The 21,718-nt window shown below is 25.3% G+C and overlaps 1 protein-coding gene across 50 annotated transcripts in view; it reads left to right on the top strand.

Annotated features, from left to right (window-relative positions):
* LOC142332050 (uncharacterized) overlaps positions 1-21,718 on the top strand; it is a 56,922-nt gene continuing 35,204 nt past the window's right edge. For 31 of the 50 annotated variants that reach the window (XM_075378209.1, XM_075378194.1, XM_075378195.1 and 28 more), the window contains exons 1-10: positions 7-131; positions 2,483-2,524; positions 4,815-4,955; positions 8,208-8,276; positions 9,215-9,301; positions 10,740-10,862; positions 13,939-13,986; positions 15,827-15,913; positions 18,989-19,030; positions 19,509-19,586. In XM_075378209.1, coding sequence (XP_075234324.1) covers positions 102-131; positions 2,483-2,524; positions 4,815-4,955; positions 8,208-8,276; positions 9,215-9,301; positions 10,740-10,862; positions 13,939-13,986; positions 15,827-15,913; positions 18,989-19,030; positions 19,509-19,586 — 747 coding nt within the window. In that variant the 5' untranslated portion in view covers positions 7-101. Of the gene's footprint in view, positions 132-2,482; positions 2,525-4,814; positions 4,956-8,207; positions 8,277-9,214; positions 9,302-10,739; positions 10,863-13,938; positions 13,987-15,826; positions 15,914-18,988; positions 19,031-19,508; positions 19,587-21,718 lie in introns of all 50 variants that reach the window. The other 19 variants (XM_075378220.1, XM_075378216.1, XM_075378214.1 and 16 more) reach the window with 7 other exon arrangements.

Below are 21,718 nucleotides of genomic sequence, written 5' to 3'. Positions count from 1 at the left end.
TCTGCTAATATAAAATATAAGCACACCTATACAAATACAAGAGGATATATAAGCTCAAGAATATCTACATAAACCCACTCGGTCGTTTGATAGACAGTGTCATGAGGTATATTATTCTTCTAACTTTAGTGGTAAGTATTTATTAATTAATTTCAAACACGCATGTAAAAACTACACTTATTTTCAGTTAAAACTATGCTATCACAGAGTTTTTTTTTGTAATTTAAGATCTTAAATGTATACAAGCACAATATTATCTATTTTATTAGAGATATTACAGGTTTATAAAATCAAAACATGTACAATATTAGAAATGTAACATGTTTTGATAAAATCAAACATGTTACATCAAATATATAACCAGTAGAACTGAATGTAATTTCACATTTAATTCCTCTTGTCCTAAATTAAAAACAAAAGTCAGAAAATAATTTTATTTAAAAAAAATTATATCTTATTCAAACAGTTTTTCAAATAAAAAAAATTTTATGACAAAATTAACACTCAATTTTAAACTTTTATAATAAAATAAACTACTTCAAACAACTGAAATGGATCACAAATTTTAATCAAATAAAAGATGAATATTCATTTAACTATTAATATTTAATAAAAATCAAACAGATTTACTAAAATTAATATTTTCTTTACAAATGCCATTTGTTTTTATCGCTTTTGTGAATTTAGTTTTTCACGCTTAACCGTACATCAATCACTAAACTGAGAATGGAATAATAGACAAGAAGAGAAAATAAATACATCAGAATACTAAACAAAATAGAAACATTGCTAAAATAGAATTTCAATTTGAAAACAAATAAGAATAAAATAAAACTTAGAAGATATGGCAGAAAGTGAAATGTGAGGTTTAATGCTTTGGAAAGAGAATGTAATACACTGAACTTAGAAAATAATGTGTGTTTTAAGCATTCAACCTTAAAAACCTCCCATCTTTAAGGTTGAAGTTCAGGCCTAAACATTTTTTACAAGAGAACTGTTAGAATGCATACAAACATTTTTACCTGTTAAAGCAGACATCCAAAATCCATTAAGGTTATAGTTTATACATATTAATGTGAATTTAAGTTGACTTAGGATCATTTGATATTTTAATTCATTTAATATAAATATATGGAGGCACATATATTTTTAGGAATGAAATAGCAGACTGTCTAGTAAGAAAGGATTCATAGGACCTCTATATAGTTCAAAATCTACTCTAAAGTATCTTTCAGCTTTGCATGGTGCTGGTTTTTTTTTTTAGGGAAGATGAAATCTTTGATTTAGGATGACCATCTACATCCTGATAGTGCATAATTTGATTTATGTCTCTAAGAATGCAAGTTAGAAATATGTTGCTATAATGTTTTCAGAATATTATGAAGAATAAAAACATGAACTGCTGATAAATATTATGGAAGGAAAGGAATAAGGTAATAAACAGTATAGAATGGTCCAAAAATTACAAAGACCTTCAAGCTAATTGCAGGAATGGTTCAAGTGTAGTTAAAATCTACTATTTAAATAATCTATGAACAAGGCAAAAATTGATATGACATTATCCAATCTTTAAAAAGATTATATTAAGAAGTAAAAAAATAATCTTTCCAAAAAAATTGATCTTCTGACTGATCATGGTTTACTTAAAATTACAAATGAGGAAGTTGGGTAAGTGTATCACATGGAAATCTGGAAGTACTATACGAAGGAGGCAAAAATGGCAGGATTTATCATTTTAGAATATTCAGTTACTTCTAACAATAAATTTTTATATGTTGGGACGAAATATTTGATGCATACAAAAATTACTATGCTTGAACCCACTTTGTTGATGAGGTTGATAAAAGCTATCATCTGAGCTGTACAAACATAATAGCAATGTTGACAGGTATATGATACCAAGCACCATTCAAGAACAAAATAAAGTACCAGCAGTGAGAACATTAGTTATGATTAAAAAATTTCTCTAAGAAATTTTTTTAAAATATTTAGTTAAAAAATTAACAGTAATCATATATAAGAAATTCATTAGTAAAATCAACAATTTTTAAAAGGGTTATTTAAATTATCACCCTTATTTTAGGGATAATTTAAAGGGCTTGTGAATACATAAAAATGTACCAACACCATTATGCTTTGATAGTGATTTCATTAATAGCAAATTTATTTTTATGCCAATAGTATGAAATTTCTAAATTTTTTATTAGATGATAAAACTCTTTTCTTAGGATGATTTAACTGATCTCCCTTACGATAAAATCAAACCATGCTGTACTCCTTTGAAGCATTTTAATCAATTGCTTATATTTTCATGTTACTTAATACAACACTTTGAAGTAAATAAAGGGAAGTAGTAAATACAAACTTATTTAAAATAAAATTTAAAAAAAATTTCTTTTATACAAACAATATTTCTTAGTCCATGACAATAAAAGAAGAAGAATTATTTACCAAGTATTTTGTTACTATATTTTTGTTATAGGCACTCGCTGCAGGCGGAAGATTTAAGAAATTAAAAGGAGGGGTAAGAAATAAACAATTACTATTCTAAAATAAAAATAAAATACAAAAAAATTGTTAGGAATAATCTCTTTAATGATAAAATATTCGTGTTTTGTTTACATTTTATAAGTCTGCGTTTCTCTTACTCAAAACCTTCTTTAAATAACAACTTTATTTATTTGTGTTTTTGTTGCTTTTTTATTTTGTAATTAAAGAAAATATATTATTTTACCAAGTGTAAAACATATTACATTTTTAAATCATAATCTACACTTCACAACTAGATGTAAACATAAAATTTATATAAGAATAATAACTTCTTATTTACAAAAAATAACAATAAAACAACATGAAAGTATTAGAAAAACAACAATAACAAAAACACTAGTTCACACTATCTTAAACAATGCAACTCATCTAAACTTTCAGTTTTTAAAACTATAAAATAATAAAGAAAAACACTTAAGATCGGTTTATAAAAAAAATAAAATCTACGACTTGACAAGCATTTCAACTGTTGAAAAAATCATTATCTATAAATATTAAAAATAATTATAAACACAAAACTAAAATAAAATAAATAAATAAGGAAAGTAAAAACAAAATAATAAACAGAGAAATAACAATACTTACCAAATGCAATTTAAAAAAACCGTTCTACCTTCATTTATAAAATACAAGAAAACTGAAAAAATTAATAAAAATAATAAATGTTAAATTACATATTATCAGAAGATAATATAATAATCTTCATAATAAAACATAACAAATTGTTATATTCATAAATAAATTATAAAATGAGGCTATATTTTAAAAAGGTATCATCATTTGATGGTACCAATTAATTTTTTTTTAAATTGTGTGTATTGTACATATTTTACAAGAATATTCATGTGATTCAAGATGACTCGTAGACAAGACAAATGTGTACATAAGACATGCAGGATATTTAAAAATTCTTTAAATTAATTAATACTATTAACTGACGTGAGTGCATAAGATGAAATTCATTTTTTATAGTTAAAATTTATTAAAATTAACAATATATAAATATTTATGCTTTTTAATATTATTATTTTTAATGCATTTGCAGTGTTGTATATAAGATATAAATAATGTTAGACCATATACGTCAAAAAAAGATAGTTATTTTTTGTTTGAAATTACACTGTCCACACATGCATACATAAGAAAACAATATATACATGGTTTACTCACACTTAATGTTTATAGTAAGTAAAAAAGATGATCTTCTGTACAAAAATAAAATCTTACAAAATAATTTATGGACCTATACATGAACACAAGTAGTAGGTAACCCTTGCAGACTTTATAGAAATAAGAGTGTGGCCTTTAAGACAGAAGTAAATCCATTTTGAAAGAGTTGAAGATAGAGTATTGCAGAAGAAGAGAAAATCACCAGGAAGACAAAGGCGAGGTAGTAGAATCAGATCAGGTATGAATTCACCAGGATTAACAGAACCGAAGAAGAAAGGATAATTAAATTAAGAGGCATATTGATGCAGCTTAACACAAATTTTCATATCATTGGTGTATAAGTAAGTACATACGTAAGTATTTTTTTTTAAAATTACAATAAAATTTTGTTGATAGATCTAAAAGTACTAATTAATATTTGTATTAACATTTTTTTACTTTCAATCACCTCATAATTTGGAAGTATTTGAAGAGGTAAGTTATTATTGACATTTCTCATTCTTAAATGATAAAAAATTACAATTAATTAGTGTTATAAAAGAATTAACTGCCAAAAAATCAGTACTTTTTAAAGTAAATTTACATCAACACTAACCATATAATTATCATTCTGTTATCAAAATTGATTATTTATTTTTTAATAAATACATAGTTTGAAAACATAGTAAATTTATAAACATAATTTTTAAAAAATATATAAATTTTTTACTTACAATATTAATGATGACAAACTCATGGTTAATGTATTTAAATCTATTCATTTTCTGTAATAAAAATTGAATTAAAGTAATCTTAAAAGTATATACTTAAAATTAATTAAATAATACTTATTTTAAAACTAAATTTAAAGCATTCAATAAAATAACTTTAAGAAACCATTTAAAAAAAAAAAATTAATTTGTTTTAAAAAAATAAATACTTGTAATAAAATTCAAAACTATTTATTGAATTTTTAAATAAAACATTAATATGGAATGTAAATACAAAAACAAAGAACCAGTTTTGTAATATCAGGTTACTCCAACATTTATATTTCTAAAAAATTCATTTTATTTCAATAAATTTATAATAGATAATTATTTATAATTTTCTAGAGAATATTTAATGACGCAAGTTCTTCAAGCAGCAGTTCATCAGAAGAATTTGGTGGATTAGGCATTGGAAAGGTTTTGAATGGTGCAACAAGTGTTTTTGAAGAAGTAGAAGAATTCACAAGTACTACTACATCAACTCAGGTATCTATTTATTAATAGCAAAGGAATTGGTTCAAATTATATGAATCACATAATAAGAAAAACAATGGATATAAGTAAAGAAGAATTGAAAATAACCCAATGGATTTAACTTGTTATGAGACAGTATTATCTCAGTAAACAAAATAAAATAAAGAAATATAAATTTTTAAAAATAAATAAATAAATAAAAATAAACTAAAACAAGAATAAGTGATATAAATTAAAATTATTTTATACATATAAAAAAAAAAATATTTTCAACTTGAGCAGATGAATTAAAATGACAAGTTTTTTCTTCAACTACAATATTGGGGACTATTTTCAGAGCAGTTTCACGACCAGACATGTCAATATAAGTAATTTTCTGTAATTATGGCATAAGGGAAATTTACAGTTAGCAATATTTCTTTGTAATAAGTTATTAGCTATTTATATTCAAGATTTTATTATCTTTTATATATTTTTTAAATTTGGCATATGATGAAGTTAACTTAAAAATTATTACAATTTCAATATTTTAATTTAAATTTGATAAAATGTCAATATTTAAATCTAAATTTAAACAAATTTTAATTTAAAATTTATTAATCAATCTTAAATATGTTAATTTATTTTTTTGTTACCTATTTATTTTATAAATCTTTATTTCTATAAATAATCAGTCAATTAACAAAATTAAACATGTTTAAAAAAAATATATATAAATAAAATAAGTAATTGTTTTTTAAATCATTTATTTGTATACATACAGCAGTACTGTATTAATCTGGAATTTTTATATCATGCCAGTTCACATTACTGAAAATTATGTTAATTGGAAATTTCACTAAAGGGAAAACATAGAGTAGTTTGATAAGTATTAATACTGCTGTCCAAAAAAAAAAATTTAATAAAATAATTTTTTTCACAAAATTAGACCAATTATGTGATAATAATTTTATCTCTCCATTGAATAAAATAAACTAGAATAATGCATTTATCTACATACGTTTTGCATGAAAAATTGTATGCATGTTTACAAAACTATGTTCATAACTGGATATTTTGAAATATGCTGTAGAATTTCACTGAAAAAAAAAAAAATTTTTAAATAAAAAAAATAAATGCATACATGCATTTATTAAAACAAGCCTTAAACAGATTAATACAATACTGTTGTAGTAAAATTCTACACAACTAATTTTATAAGTCTAAAAATAAATAATAAAAAATGTTATTAAAATTTTATCTGTAATTAATTATAAACATATTTATAATAAATAAAAATGTAAAATAAAATAATTTTTTTAAACTTACTTTTATCTATAATTATATTTTATTAAGTAATTTTTTTTTTCTAATTTTGTTGTAATTGCTTACTTGTTTGTATTTGTACAGAAAATCATAAAAAGAGTTGGTTGTAATTAACTGAAACTTGAGATTTCTCACTTTTTAAGGACTTTCAAACTTACAGGAATTCAATATTCAAAAATCATTCATAAGGATGTAAAATATGTTACAAATTGTTTACTTATTTCATAAATACGAGTATAATTTATCAACTATAACCATCATTAATCTGTAAAAATTAATACAAAAATATTATTAATGAAACAAAATACAAAAAGAATAAATTATTACTAAAGTTATCAACTGCTGCACTATTCTTGAGAGTTTTATTTGACAAATGCAGTTTATAGAACATTCATTTATGTTAAAGTGAACGACAAAATGTTTAGTCCATCTTTGTCAAAAAGATTTAACATAAATCATGATTTACATCCTTGACTGTAATGTAAATGTTTTTAATAAACTATGTAATTCAAAAGAAATTGATAATGTAGCTGTAAAAGCCAAAAATATTTTAGTTTTTGTATTTTGCCAATGAAAGAATTAGTTTTATATAAATATTTTTTTTTAATTTCAATACATAAAATAAAAGTATACATATAATTCATGTCACAAACATTTACTTATATACATGGATGTATATCATTGCATTATTATTTACACTTTGACAACTTCATTATTAAGGAATGTAAAGTTTATATTAAATAACTTTTGTTTAATCACCTAGCAGTAGGTTTTGCCAAACCATACTCTTTTATGATATTAAGATAAACAAATTTATTGAATAAATAAGTAATTTTCATCAATTTTATTAAGAAATGTTACAAACAATACAAAATTATAATACCAATCAAATTAATTAATCGAAGGAAGTTAAAACTAAGGAACTTAAGGAACTTTCAGTCACCTAAATCTATAAACAAATAATAAAAAATGTTATTTTTAAAATTATATTTGTAAATATAAACCACATATTTATAATAAATTAAAATGTAAAATAATATAAATTTTTGAATTTATTTTTATCTATAATTATTTTTTATTAACTAATTTTTTTTCTATTTTGCTGTATTTGCTTGCTTGTGAATTACTAAGCCTTTGAAATCCTCCCACATAATTTTAAATTTTAATTAAAAAAATAGATATTAATATAAAAATATTGGTTAATAAAATATGGAATCTATCACAGAATAGAATGGGAGTTAACATTTTAACAAAGTAGTAGAAGAAAATATTAAAAACCATAACCGTTTGGTGAAGAAATTAATTATAAAATGATACTGTTTTAAATTAAATTATATTTAAGTATTTTAAATGAATTTCAGAAATTTTCAAAGATTTTCAGTATTTTCATCTTATGAAAGAAAACTTTTGTTAATCTGTTAGTTAAAAATTTAATTTATTCTTACTTTTAATGCTTTTAATTGAAGCTTAAAACTTTATTTTTTGGCAAAATAAAATTTGAATATATTTTTATTCATTCTTTTTCTTTTGTAATATCACAAATATCCTTAAATATTATGAATTGCAGTATTATTGCTATTTAAAGTTATTAAGTTATTTTAAGTTATTATTAAGACGAATCTGTTTTTTTTTCTTCAGAACAAGTATTAAAAACCATTAATTTTATTTAATATTAAATCTGATAAACTGTACAATATTTTACTTCAGCTCCACTCATTTTCCCATGTTTTAAACTACTTATAACAAACAATTCATATTTAATCTACCCTTTATTTATAAAATAAATCATTCTGTTATTTATTCCCAATATTTAACTTTCACAATAAAAAAAAAAAATGAATGATTAACAAAATGAAATTTTTGGTTAATAAAAACTATGACTTTTTCAATATTTTGTCCAAATCTTTTTATTTATTGACTGAAAAAATCTAATGTTTATATATTTGTTTTTTTTTTCAGTTTGCACAAGATCAGTATGGAGTAGGTTTAGGTGGCAGTGAAATCGCAACAAGTGCAGCTTCCAGCTTTGTAAGTAAAATATAATAACTTAAATATTAAATAATTTTGATTAAGTATTATTTTATGTAATATAATAACACAGTTATAGAATAATTGAATTGTTACCAGTATCAGATGAGAATTAAAAATTCTCATACATTAATTTTGTTTTGTACGAACGTATTATCTATTTCAAGCAGTCCTTCTTAAGTTTGTGACATACAATACAGTGAAATATCACTTGTAGAGCTAAATATGACTAAAACTTTAATATACCAGCAAGCAACCATACATTAACTCCGTAAAAAATACAATAAATACTCAGTCCTCACTTTTCATAGTAAGCCTGGTGTGGAAATGATTATTATTCTTGAAAATAACTATGAAATTTTAGTAGTTACCTATAGTAAATAAATATTAACATACATACATACATACATATATATATATAAAATATGAAGAAAGTGTTAACGTTTAATTAATAATAGTAACAAAGGGAAAAATCTATAAAAGTTTTCTATTACAGTTATAAGTTTACTATTTTCTTGGAAAATAAGATCTACAGGCTAGCACAATTCATATGGGTAAGACAATTGTTGCAAACAAGCCAGATATATTATTGATAAACATGCATTTAATGATTCTATATATCTTATTAACATATTTATCTTGTATAACAATATACAATACACAGCCAAGGCACCAAGAAAACATTGAAAAATAAATTCTCGCAAATGAATTGTACCAGCAGAAAGTAAGCATTGTCCCATATCACATCCATCAGTAGGATCCCCAAATTTATAATCAAGCACTTGTAGTAAATCTTGATTTTAGTAAATTTAATCAACTATAATGAAAATGAATCCTAGAAAATCAAAAGAGTTAGTTATTTTATTAAAATTAAGAATAATATTTTTTTAAATTAATCATACAAATATTCATATGAAATGTTTTTATTTTAATTCCAGAGCGATTCATCAACATTTGTTGATGAATTTGGTTATGGAGGAGTAGGTGTTGGAAAAGGTGGATTTATTGGAAGTGGAGGTGGATATGTATGTATAACACTTATATATATTCATAAATAATGTAATTAAAAAAAAAAAAAAAAAAAAAAAAAACATTAAAAAATGTTATAAATTAATAAACTATATCTTTTAAAATTACCAGTTAAAATAAATTTTAAAACTAACATACCGTTTAAGAAACAACAACAATAAGAGCCATAATATATTCTGTTTTCTTCTTTTTTTTTCTAAAGTCAATGCTCTATATATATATATATATATATATAAATGCAATCAGAATATTTCTGAATAAGTTGTATGATATATAATTTAAAAACTTGGTTTACAAAAACAAAATTGTTTAATATTTTTCTTCTAAATCATGAATTATATGTATACAATAATTTTTTTATTAGAGTGTTACAGATGGTTAGCCCTAATCTTTCTGATATTGGAACTTGGGTTAGCCAAACTCACCATCAGTGATCCTTCCTCTTATGTCTGAGAGCTAGTGACCCAATTCATATCTCGCTGACAATTTCCTGCCACAGCTCACAGTCCTCTACCATTCAACTCAACATGCCTAGCATTTCTCCAATCGCCTCTTCATTTCATCATTTGGTCCAGCCATCTTTTTGGCGGTCTTCTGTGTGACCTACTATCATTGATTTTTTCCTGTATGACTAGCTTCACAAGATTTTCACTAGGCCTATGGATTATACAGCTGAAAAAGTAGAGAATATGGAAGCATATTGCAGACAACCTCCTCTACATAGCCAGCTTGTTTATAAGTGAACTGTTTGTCCTCTTTTCCATCCAAGTGGCATGAAGCATTCTTCTGTGAGCCCACATTTTGAATGCATAGATTCTTCTCCAGTCTTTCACCTTGACGGTCGCCATACATGACAACTGGAAAGACTACATCCTGAAGTAGTTTCCGTTTTGTATTCCTCGTGATTGCCTTTTCCTTCCAATTAGTTGTCAACTTTGTTGGGGCCTCCTTCACCAAAATAATTCTTCTTCGTATTTTGGCTGACGAGTCCCCACCTTTATCTACTGTCGATCCTAAATATACGAAACGGTATCTACTTTTTTGAAATCACACAACAAATCATTGATTGAAAGATTGTTGCTCTATCTACAATCATAACTTTTTTCTTGATGTTGAATTTCAGCCGAAGCGCCTCACTTTCTTCTGACCTCAGTCGAGAATCTCCTTCATTTCAACTTCAGAACCTGTGAACAGGATCATATTGTTACAAACCTTAAGTTGGTTATACACTGGCCTGCTCTTCATACACCACCAAGCCAGTTTTTCTTAATTTTAAACTATTTCCAATATCTTTTGAAAATAAAACTCAGAAAATATGCAGACATCTGGAATATCATTCAAATCAATCAAAGAAAATGACATTTTCCCCAATTTATTATATGATTAATTTACATTGGGCTCTATTATTAAAATAACCCATTTTTATTATTACAGGCCGATTCTTTCATTAGTGATGAATTCAGTGCTTCAAGTTACGGATCTAGTTATGGTGTAGGAAGTGCTGGACTTGGTATAGCTGATAAGTATTCAGCATCATCTGTTACTAGTGGATTATATGTAAGTAACAACTTAACTATTCGTTTGAATTTAATTTATGAATATTGATTAAAATGTATAAAAAATGAAACAAGAAAATTGTGTTAATTGCCTATTAATTAATAATTTAATACAGTATAATAGTATGTATCCAATACAATTCCATGAATAAATAATAAAATACAGAATGACAACTGTTAACTGTAAATTGCTTCTTTTTTTCTGGAGAATACGAGATGAATTTGATAGCTGTAAAATAAACACAGAAGTTAATATTATGAACTCTAAGAGCATACAATGCCATTTAAAATAACAGTAAAGTAATATTTTATGAAATAGTTATGTATTGCATTTTATGACTGAAAGTGATTTTTCATACATCTACAAATGAAAAATAAAATTAATTAAAAAATTAAATATTAATTTACATTATATCATAAACGTTCATATTAAAACAGCTGTTTAAGACTAAAACATAACATGTGCACAAATACTTATTATATTTATGTCTCTGAAAAAAGGGGAAGGTTTTTTAAATAAAATAATTTAGAAAACAATTATTTTCAGTTAATTGATTTCAGAGATTTAATAATAAAAAATATGCAACTGAAGAGTAAAGTACCAAAAACTTCTTGTTGACCACATTTCACATGATAGCCAATCTCTGTGCAAACATTCCAGCATCTATTAGGAATGTTTTCTACGGTTTGACATATTTCAATAACATTTTTTTCCGACTTTTTCAGTAATCTTATTTTCCATTGCTCAACAGTAGCAAATTAACTAAATATATTTTACATTTTTGCCGATCTCAAAAAAAAATCTCTCATTATAAGACCCTAGATGCGTGGAGATAACATTGTTAAAGTAAATTTTCCAATTACCCAGTAACTATCATTTGGCTGGCACTAATATTTTTGATTTATGAGACATTTCCCACCTAACAGAAACCAAGTAATTTTATTCACTTCTGGGAATTTTTACAGTTCACTTTATGATACAACTAGTTCAACATTTAAAAATAAAAAAAGTAGTTTACACATACAGACATAATTTTTTATGACATCGTATGTCACCACAGAATTTTGCTTTTGTTTGATACATTGGCAAAGCTACTTAAGATTTTGTTCAGTCAGTAACAAAAAATATACTAATTATCTAAACCAGTAAAAGTAAGTTTTATCTGACTTACGCAGGTTAAGAATTATATTTTTATTCTCACTTATTTTTGTAATCATTTTTTAACACATTTATCTTTTTCAATAATTTGTTCTTGCATTATGTTATGAGTTGCAATTAACATGTAGATAGAAATTTAAGCTCTTTATCATTTTCTTTAGAAGACTGAATAAGTAAACTTTTAAAGGCAATACATAAAAACAAATTAAATATTGTAGGGTATCTTATGAAAGTGGTTCTCGAAGCACCAATATTGTCTGGCATACGAATAGCCTTTACATTGTTTACAAGGTTTTATTTTTTATTTTTTTTTGGAACTAAATTTATTTATTCAATTTGCAATCCTCAAATGTTAATTTTATGATTTGGCTGAACACTTCTCATGAAACTTCCTAACTTGACAGTAAAATTCTGTATGACCAGTGCCTTGTTTTTTTTTGTGTCAAATTCTTTGATAGCAAAACCAGATGGTATTCCATTTCACTATTCTATGACAACTAATCTTTTTTTTTTGTGGGTAAAAAATGCATTGGCATTCTCACCACCCGGGAATAAAATTTTATTGAAGAAAAAATAAAAAAATAGCTACAAAAAACTAAAATCTTGAAACTAAAAAACTAAACAAAAACTAACAACTAATATCACAGCTAAACTTTCTTTTTTAAAGGAGACTTAAAACTAGTATCACAGTCTTAAACAAAAATTAGAAATAAATGTAAAATTAATAACGTAAAATCTAACTAAAACTAAAAAGAATTTAATAAAGTCCAAGAGTGGTGTAAAGGGCCTCAACTTGGATAATGGGAAGACTAAAAAATAAAAATATAAAAAACCTAAACCTAGGTTAAAAATGTAAAATATTAAAAGGCTAAAACTTAACAACTTATAGATAAAATATCATTAAAAAAAACTACTCATAAAATGTAAAGATTTGCAAAACAACCTAATATCCCATTTTGACAAGATCACCATACTTCCTTCCCCCTTAGTAATTTGCTGGCTAAATTTACCAGAAAAATAATAATATTAAAATTAAGTATGAAACAAAATTATAATTTTAGAAGGTTTAATTAGAGCCAAAAATAACCTTACTGTATTCAAAAAATCGTAAGAACTATATTTAGGGACAACAGAACATCACATAATTTTTCTCTGTTGAGGAGTTACTTCCAATATTCCTTCTTTCTTTTTTCCAGTTTTCTTTTAAAGAAGGTTCCAGAGGATAAATAACAAAATTAACTTATTGTAAACTGATTCAAAATTAAATATTTACTGGTGTATGGGAAAATGAAAGGAATAATGCTGTATATTAATCATACAACAATTCCAGAGATAAATGTTCTGGTTAAAGATGGAGTGAAGTATAAAAAATGAAATATCCAAACCTTAGCTGCCGAAAAATAATTAAAAATTGTGAATGTCAGGAGTAGATCATATCAGGAATAAAGGGCAGACCATGTATTAATGACTTAACAATAAAAATGTTTTTCTTCCACTCTTTTCCATTTACCTGTCTAAAAAGAAAAATAGTGGCTGCTATTTTGAAATGGAAAATTTTACAAAAAATTATTACACATACGTTGTTTCACCTAATAGCAACAATAAACCTATTACAAAATTACGTAAAATTATAGAAAATTTATTCAGCTGTAACTATATCTTAAGTACACAGGTAGAATCAAGTTAAAACAAAGTTTTAACTTGATTCTAAAAAAAAAAATTAAAGCATTCTTCAAAGAATTAAGTTCAAACAAGACTGGTCTTGTTTTATCAACCAATAATTGTTTTATCCAGTTGGTCAATAAGAAATGTGATTTTATTGCAAAAATTTAATACATTATAAAAATTTCACGTTAATTATGCTTTATGCTTTAAAAATAAAATACTTTTACAACTTTTTTATTATTTTTTTCATTAGGATTCAGGATTCGATGATTACTATGGATCATCTGGCTACAACTCAATTGTAAGTACAAAAAATACATTTGAACGCATACATATACAGTATTTTTATTTTGCGATTGCATTGCCTCATTGCCTTAACACAGGGACTAACCACTTTGTTTTAGTATAATAACTAATACAGAGTGCAACTACCATTGAGAAGTTTGCACATCTAGACTTGTCAATAATTTAGAAGTTATAAGGTTGATTTGAACTTTCTGTTTATATGATATAATGTTTTCTGTTTAACGATATAATAAATATCAGAATTCAGGAATTTATAAAAAACTGGATAGTTCCTTTTGTCCAGTAGAAGTATTGATTAGTAGAACAACACACAGCTATAACCAATCACATAAACAAAAAACTGACACGTACAACACACCACCTCTGAACATGATTTTCATTTACAGTAATAATATTCTATTTTACCTTCACTATACGTTCTATAACGAATTATTTATTTGGATACAGTTATTATAATTGTACATAATTTTAATTGAAATTTCAAGTGGACAACAAAAAATACACTTAAAATAACAAATATTTTCTTACTGCATACAAACAAAACCACATTGAACTTTAAAATGAAACCTCAGTTTTCAATTACAGTTTAGAAAATTTATTTTACAACAAATAACTAAAAATGATTTAAAAACCTTATATCAGTAATAATTATAACTGGAAATTGTCCCATAAAAAAAATACATATGGATATAGATGAACAGTCAAACTGTAGCCCATCCTAAACAAACATAGTGATAGCAACAGTTCACAGCTGTATAAACAATTTTTTTTAAAATCTTGAATTTCTTTTTCGATGCCCTTCTTTAAATCCATAAGTCCCGAGTTCGAATCCCAATCAGGCATGGCATTTTCAGATGCTATAAATCATTCACTCTCATCCTCTGAAGCAATACCTAACGGTGATCCTAGAGGTAAAAATAAACCCTATGAAACATAAACAACAAATGTTAAATTTGATGAGATTAATAAATATGATTGATACAATGTTGCCATTCTGTGTTGATCATTTTATTTTGTGGGCTAAAACGTTTTATTTTAAGAAAAAGTACACTGAAATCCCACTCATCAAAGTTGGCATCCTAGGTTTGAAATAATCATGTTTAAACTGATGATAAAAAGTATTTATTTAAATAAATCTTTAATAAAAATAAAAACTATCCCGCAGAATACAATAATTTTATAAAAAATTAATTTATCATTTTGAAGAATATTCAAATATAATTTTGCTACTTCAGAGCTTTGTCCTAATAAAAAATTATGAAAAACATTATAATTACATTTATATATTTATTATCTCAGTCATTAAAATAAAATGAACTACAGAAATTTCATAAAACCTATTTCATAGAAAGAGCAACTTAGTTTGGTTTTTCTTTTAATTTTAACCACTATGGACTACATTATTTCAACAAACTCACTTTATTTGTTTATTTTTCTCCCACATCTACATCACTTTCTGGTTTTTACTTTTCTTTCTTCTGTTCAGGTACAATTTTTTGTTTTTCCTGGAAACCTGTGATGTTTTTCAATTTCTTTCTTGGTACTTAATGCTTTTTGACATCTTCTTCCTTTACTTCCAGTTCTTCCATGTCTCTTTCAGTTTCTGATTCAGCTATTATTGGTTTTTAGATTTTAAAATTTGTAAATAGCATTTATCAGCCTACTAGGGTATATTCTTTGCAGGTGACCATAGAAGGCAATTCTTTTTCTGATTACATCCAATATTTTCTCTATGTTCATGTACAGTTCATTATTGTCTTTTGTGTATTCCTCTCATATTTACAATATTTATTGGTAATACATATATATTTTTTTAATTTTTATCCCTGTTACAGGAATCTGCAACATTATCATCAGCATCATCAAGCGGAATTGCAGGCAGTGGTTTATACTCAGATTTTGGATATGGACCACTTGGACCAGTAAGTGTACAGATCATTTTTTACAAAGGGTATTAAAAAAGGGTATGTAATTTGATTGCCTATTAAAAATAAACTAGTTGCCATAGCAATATGAAGTGCAAAACCACCAGTAATCTAGAATCTCAGAACATGTCAAGTTTACTGGTGATTCTGTTCAGTGATGGTAAAGCAATAGTTAAATAAACATAAAATCGACAATGTTATGCTTCGCAACAGTGATATGTATGGCATGATATTGTTTTACAGCAAATGGACAGTATGACTAAGATCTGTAAATCATTTGATATGTTTACACGAAATAGATTTATTTAGAAAATAATTACAGAAGTGGCTGCTAAAGTGCTGCAGTTGTCTATGAGTGTGCCGGCCTCCGTGGTGCGAGTGGTAGCATCTCAGCCATAGATCCGGAGGTCCCGGGTTTGAATCCCGGTCAGGCATGGAATTTTCATATGCTACAAATAATTCATCTCATCCTCTGAAGCAATATGTAATGGTGGTCCCAGATTTTAAAAAAAAGTTGTCTGCGTGTGCATTGTGACCTCCTTCATGTACTGACTTGCTGTAGACACCATTACATTGAATTTTCATTCATATCTTCCCTTGGATTACCATTGCACCACTCTAAAAAAAAATTAATTTTAAATCGAAAAATGTATATTACATAAAAATTATTTAACTTCAAAATGGTGGCCAGTACTACCATAAAGGAGCCAATAATGTTAAAATATAAAGAGTTCAGTCTGGCCACAAATTATTAATCTTCTGTTCAGGAAGGCTAACCATCTGTATCAATACAACATACTTGCAGTAGAATAAAATCCAAGTTAAAAAAGCAATAGTCAAGTACACTAGCAAAAAAAATAATTTAGAACCTAAGTTTTCTATAGGACAGATGTTTTCATTACAATAAGTTCTTCAATTAGATCAAACTTAATTGCAATAATAAAATTCTAAATTCAATGGTGGTTGTTCAATAAGTGACCATCGACACAGAGTAGTAACTCCTCTTAACCAGATTAACATTATACTTACCAATTATTCTCTTCTCTTGAATAATTTTTATCAATTATTGATTATCTTCAGTTATTAACTGGTTTGATGTTAAACCAGAGGAACTGGTTTAACAACTCTAAATTCCTCCACATTCTTTGTCAATCTGTAGTTTCAAACCGACTTCTTTCATATCCTCAATTGTCTGCTTCATTAATATTTTTAAGAATTTATTATTCTTAAGAGTTATGTTTTATAACAGAAAATAAATTTTCTGTTATAAAACCTTAAATCTCTCATAGCTTGTCCAAGTCTGCTTTTGACATCTTTATTTCATCCATCTTTGTAATTTTACAACCTAAATAATCAGAGTTAATTTTTTAAATTATACTTTATAGTACAACACCACTTATTTTTTAATAATGAATATCTATAAATACGATAAATTTTATTTCTAAGTTCCTAATTTTCATAAACCTTAGAATCTAACAAAGGATTAAAAAATTCTACAATTCTAATGAAGAAAATGGTTATAATTTTATGATAGACTTCATTTTTTTGAAAATTGTTTCAATGGAATACCTTGGAAAGGAAATACTAATATTCTAAGAAAAAAAACCAAAACCAAACTACTGGAAGAAGCAAAGTGAAATTAGATCAGCTTAGTCATAAATATTCTTCATTCTTTAACATATGTTAACTATTCATTTTTGTAACTATTTTACCAGAGTTATGAAACCTGGTATGCATATGGAGTAAAAAAAACTATAAACAGCATATACTGTAAAAAATCATAAAAATATAAACATTTCCCTAGTTATTTAAACAAGTTCTTAGCGAAATAATGCAAACCAAAAAAAGCCTTTCAATACATACAATGTCTTTTTTAATAGATTTATGACAGTTCAAAATGTTGATACCTTTATGACAACATGAAAGTGTTTCCATAATTCATGAAGTCCTACATTGAATCTCAATCAAACTTGGCATCTTTTAAACATTAAAAAATCTTCATTACTTATTCACGTGCATAATCTTCAATTATTATGAATTAATCATCTGGCAAAAAAATCAAATTTTTATTTTATTAGCCAATAATAGTAATTTTATATTTATCTTTTTTGTTGGAATAAATTATTTGCTTTTTTCAGTATCTCTGTTAAGTCATTTGTGCAGAGATCTTTGCTTCTTCAGAATGGATTTAAAAAACTATATATTAAAGACTACAGAGGTAGTGAATATTTTATTCTCAGTTGCTAAGAAAAAATTATTATTTTTCTTCATTGAGTAAGGCAGTAAATTTTTATATTCTTATAATTTTTAATTATGTTTTATAATCAACATTTTCTCTGAAGAAGCAGAAATTTCTGCTGCATATTTTTTTGTGGATAAACAATTCTTTTTTTTTGAAAGATATTATTTTAAAAAAGAAAACTAAAAATTTTTGTACAAAAACCTTTTTTTTTAAATATTCAGCCACCTTCTTACAGCGAAAAACATCTACCATCATTCTAATTTTTTTTCTAAATTATTATCAAAAGCACACTGTGTGTGTGTGTGTGTGTGTGTGTATATATATATATGAAATAAAAAATAATTAAACAATAGTTATGTAAATAAGCATCCCTGACAACAGAAGAATAGTTAGTTGAAACATTTAGAAGATACACAAAATCTTTACTGATAATGCTAACACACATAAGCCACTATTAGGTAGGACAGATGCACAATGAAATCAACAACAGTGTTTACGTGCATTTAATAAATTAATATACCAGGATGATTAAGTTTTACAGAAATAAAAAAGTCCACTGTAAAATTAATTTATAAATTTTTTAAAAATCACAAAATTTATATTTGTATCACAACTATATTTTTTATGAATTACCTTTTTTTTAGGATGGACCATATCCACTTGGACCATTAGGGCCTGTAAGCACTTAATATCATACTTTAACAATAAATTGACAGTTAATATAACAAAATACACACATGCACACAATTCAACTGTAAAATTAAATTACAAATTTTTATAAAATCACAAAATTTATATTTGAATCACAACTATATTTTTGTTTTTTTTAGGATGGATTTCCACTTACACCAGGATCATATCCATTAGGACCTGTAAGTATTTAATATCGTATTTTAATAATAAATTAACACACATACTTCAAAGGATAAGAAAATCTTGCAGAGATTACAACTGTAACTCGTCTTAAATTTTCAATGTTTGAATGTTTATAAGTTTACAAAAAGTACATACTCATTTTGGAAAAGGACATAGTGGACCAAACACAAAGAGTTCAACTATTATACGTAACTAGTCTTCAGGAAAGTGTTGCCTCCTGGCAAATAAAGTAATTTAAATATTATCTATAAATAAATTATACATATTCATTAATAAAGGTTAAAACTTTTTGAATAAATTAATTAAAAATTTTCATCTAAAAAAAGTCGAAAGTAATAATTAAAAAATTTCATTATTCCTAATTCATACTTTAACAAATACTTTATTAAATGAAACAAAGGAGAAAAGAAATAAAGAAGGGAGAAAGGATATAAATATTTAAAAATAGTTCATCCACAGTAATTTATTTTATAGGATGGTTTTCCACTGAATCCAGGCTACCCACTAGGACCAGGACCACACACTTACGGACCATTAGGCCCATTAGGACCTGTAAGTATTTAAAATACATATCATAACTTAATAATAAATATTTGATAATTAACACAACACAATATCACATCATCAGAACACATTTCAGGGAGTTCAAACTATATGGGTAGGCCAAAAAAAATTTTGCAGTAATCAAATAAAATTTCATCCGAAAATATGTAATTTTCATATTTCATGCATTATGTAATTCAGCATTTTTGTGTTTAATACTCAATATTTACACAGAATTAAATTATTGCATAATAAATAGATTTCATTGTACAAATTTCATTTTTACAAATATAAATCAGAACAATTTAAATATTACAAAACAGAAGTGGTACAACACACAGTTTGTATCAAAAAATATGAAGAAAAGCTCCCCAATATTTTAGTCTGAGGACTAACAATTTTTTTTTGTCATTTCGTTCTTCAGTTTTATAAAGTATACCTTTTCTTTTCCTTTTATTTAATATTAGTTATGACTTATTGTTATTTTATTGTTATACAACTTACTTTTAGACAAAAAGTATAAATCTCATTCGAAAGAAGAATATTATTTTAAAGTAATGATACCTTCAAACAAAAAAAAAACCAGCAATCAATAAATGTTCCACTGCATTTAAAAATCTGCACAGCCTGGTCTGAAATACCAATATTATAACTAAAAAATATATAAGCAAATCACTTTAGTTATAATGATTGTACTAATTAAGAAAATAAAAAAAACATTGTAATATTTCATATAACATATTATAAAAGGCTGTAAACTTTTGTTTTATTTAACACTCTTGTTGTTTATGAAATTACTAAACTTTTAATAACATACCACTTAATGATAATTTTACATATTACATTGTTATACATAAGTAGGTGAAATTAAACTCCTCTTCCACGAGTTAGAAAAGTAGGCGCTTCCTCATGAGCCTTTGGGAATCATAATTGAGAACAAAATAGTGGAAATTTTATGATTAATAAATCAAAAACCCATAATAAATAAAATTTACCATTCAAATATTTTTTTGTTCAACTGTAGATGTAAATAAATCAGTGATAGTTTATTAATCCTTACAATCATTTATAACAGTTACTGAATGTTAACATGTTTGAATGAAATTATTTCATGAAAGAACTGCAGAATCATTAAACTTGGATTGTATTTTTCCCTAAAAAGGAGTCAATAGTTTAATCGTGAAAACTATAAAAGGAAAATCTAGAACAGCACTAATTATAGAAGAATTAATCAGACTTAGAGACAAAAGTCTGAGGAACATTAAATATTGACAATGTTGCGTGTAAATGATTTGATAGTGGTACACCATCTGGGTAGAATATCCCACCTATACATACAGCTCAACTATAAAGAATTTCATAAGTATGTACATTATAAACAACAATACATATTATAAAAATAAATAATAGTAAAAAAAGTAAATGTAAATAATTTTTTTATACAATATGAATGGTTATTTTTATTGGTTAGACTTCCATTTTCTACAGATTTCTCATTAGGACTAGGACCATATCATTTGGGATCACTTAAACCATTAGGACTTGTAAGTATTTAAATACTTGCAGGTCCTACAGTAATTACTTATAGTAATTTAATAATGAACATTTAACATCATGAAGTGTTAAATCATCATTAAAAAAAAAATATGATCAACAAAGTTGTCAGCTTCATGGTACAAGATATAGATTGCAAAGTTAGCACAGCGCAGCAGTAGGCTTCTTATGAACCAATATATGAAAAATATATACAGTATAAAAAGTACCAGTCAAGGGGTGCTTTCTCTGCAATAAGTGATTTTACAATACAAAGCCACTAATGCTGTGATGAACAGACTCAGAGTGTCAAATTCAAAACTGTATATCACTGTCATAGGTATGCAAAAACATATTCACCTCAGTAAAGAATGCAACAGGAAATCCCTCACTTTCACTAGTAAGCCTAACAGATTTAGCTGATAAAACATAAACAATAAATTCAAGACCCGTCTTTGCCATCTTGCAAATAAAAAAATTAAATTTATCTATACATTATTTATACACATTCATTCAAAAAGGTTTGGAATGAATTAATTAAAAATTTTATCATATAAATAAATAAGAAAATTTAGAATAATAATATAACAAGGATGAATATATATATA

The sequence above is a fragment of the Lycorma delicatula genome, chromosome 11, assembly GCF_047948215.1.
Source record: "Lycorma delicatula isolate Av1 chromosome 11, ASM4794821v1, whole genome shotgun sequence".
Taxonomy (NCBI): domain Eukaryota; kingdom Metazoa; phylum Arthropoda; class Insecta; order Hemiptera; family Fulgoridae; genus Lycorma; species Lycorma delicatula.
Note: the sequence above shows the minus strand (reverse complement) of the source record. Positions and strands in the feature narration are given on the sequence as shown.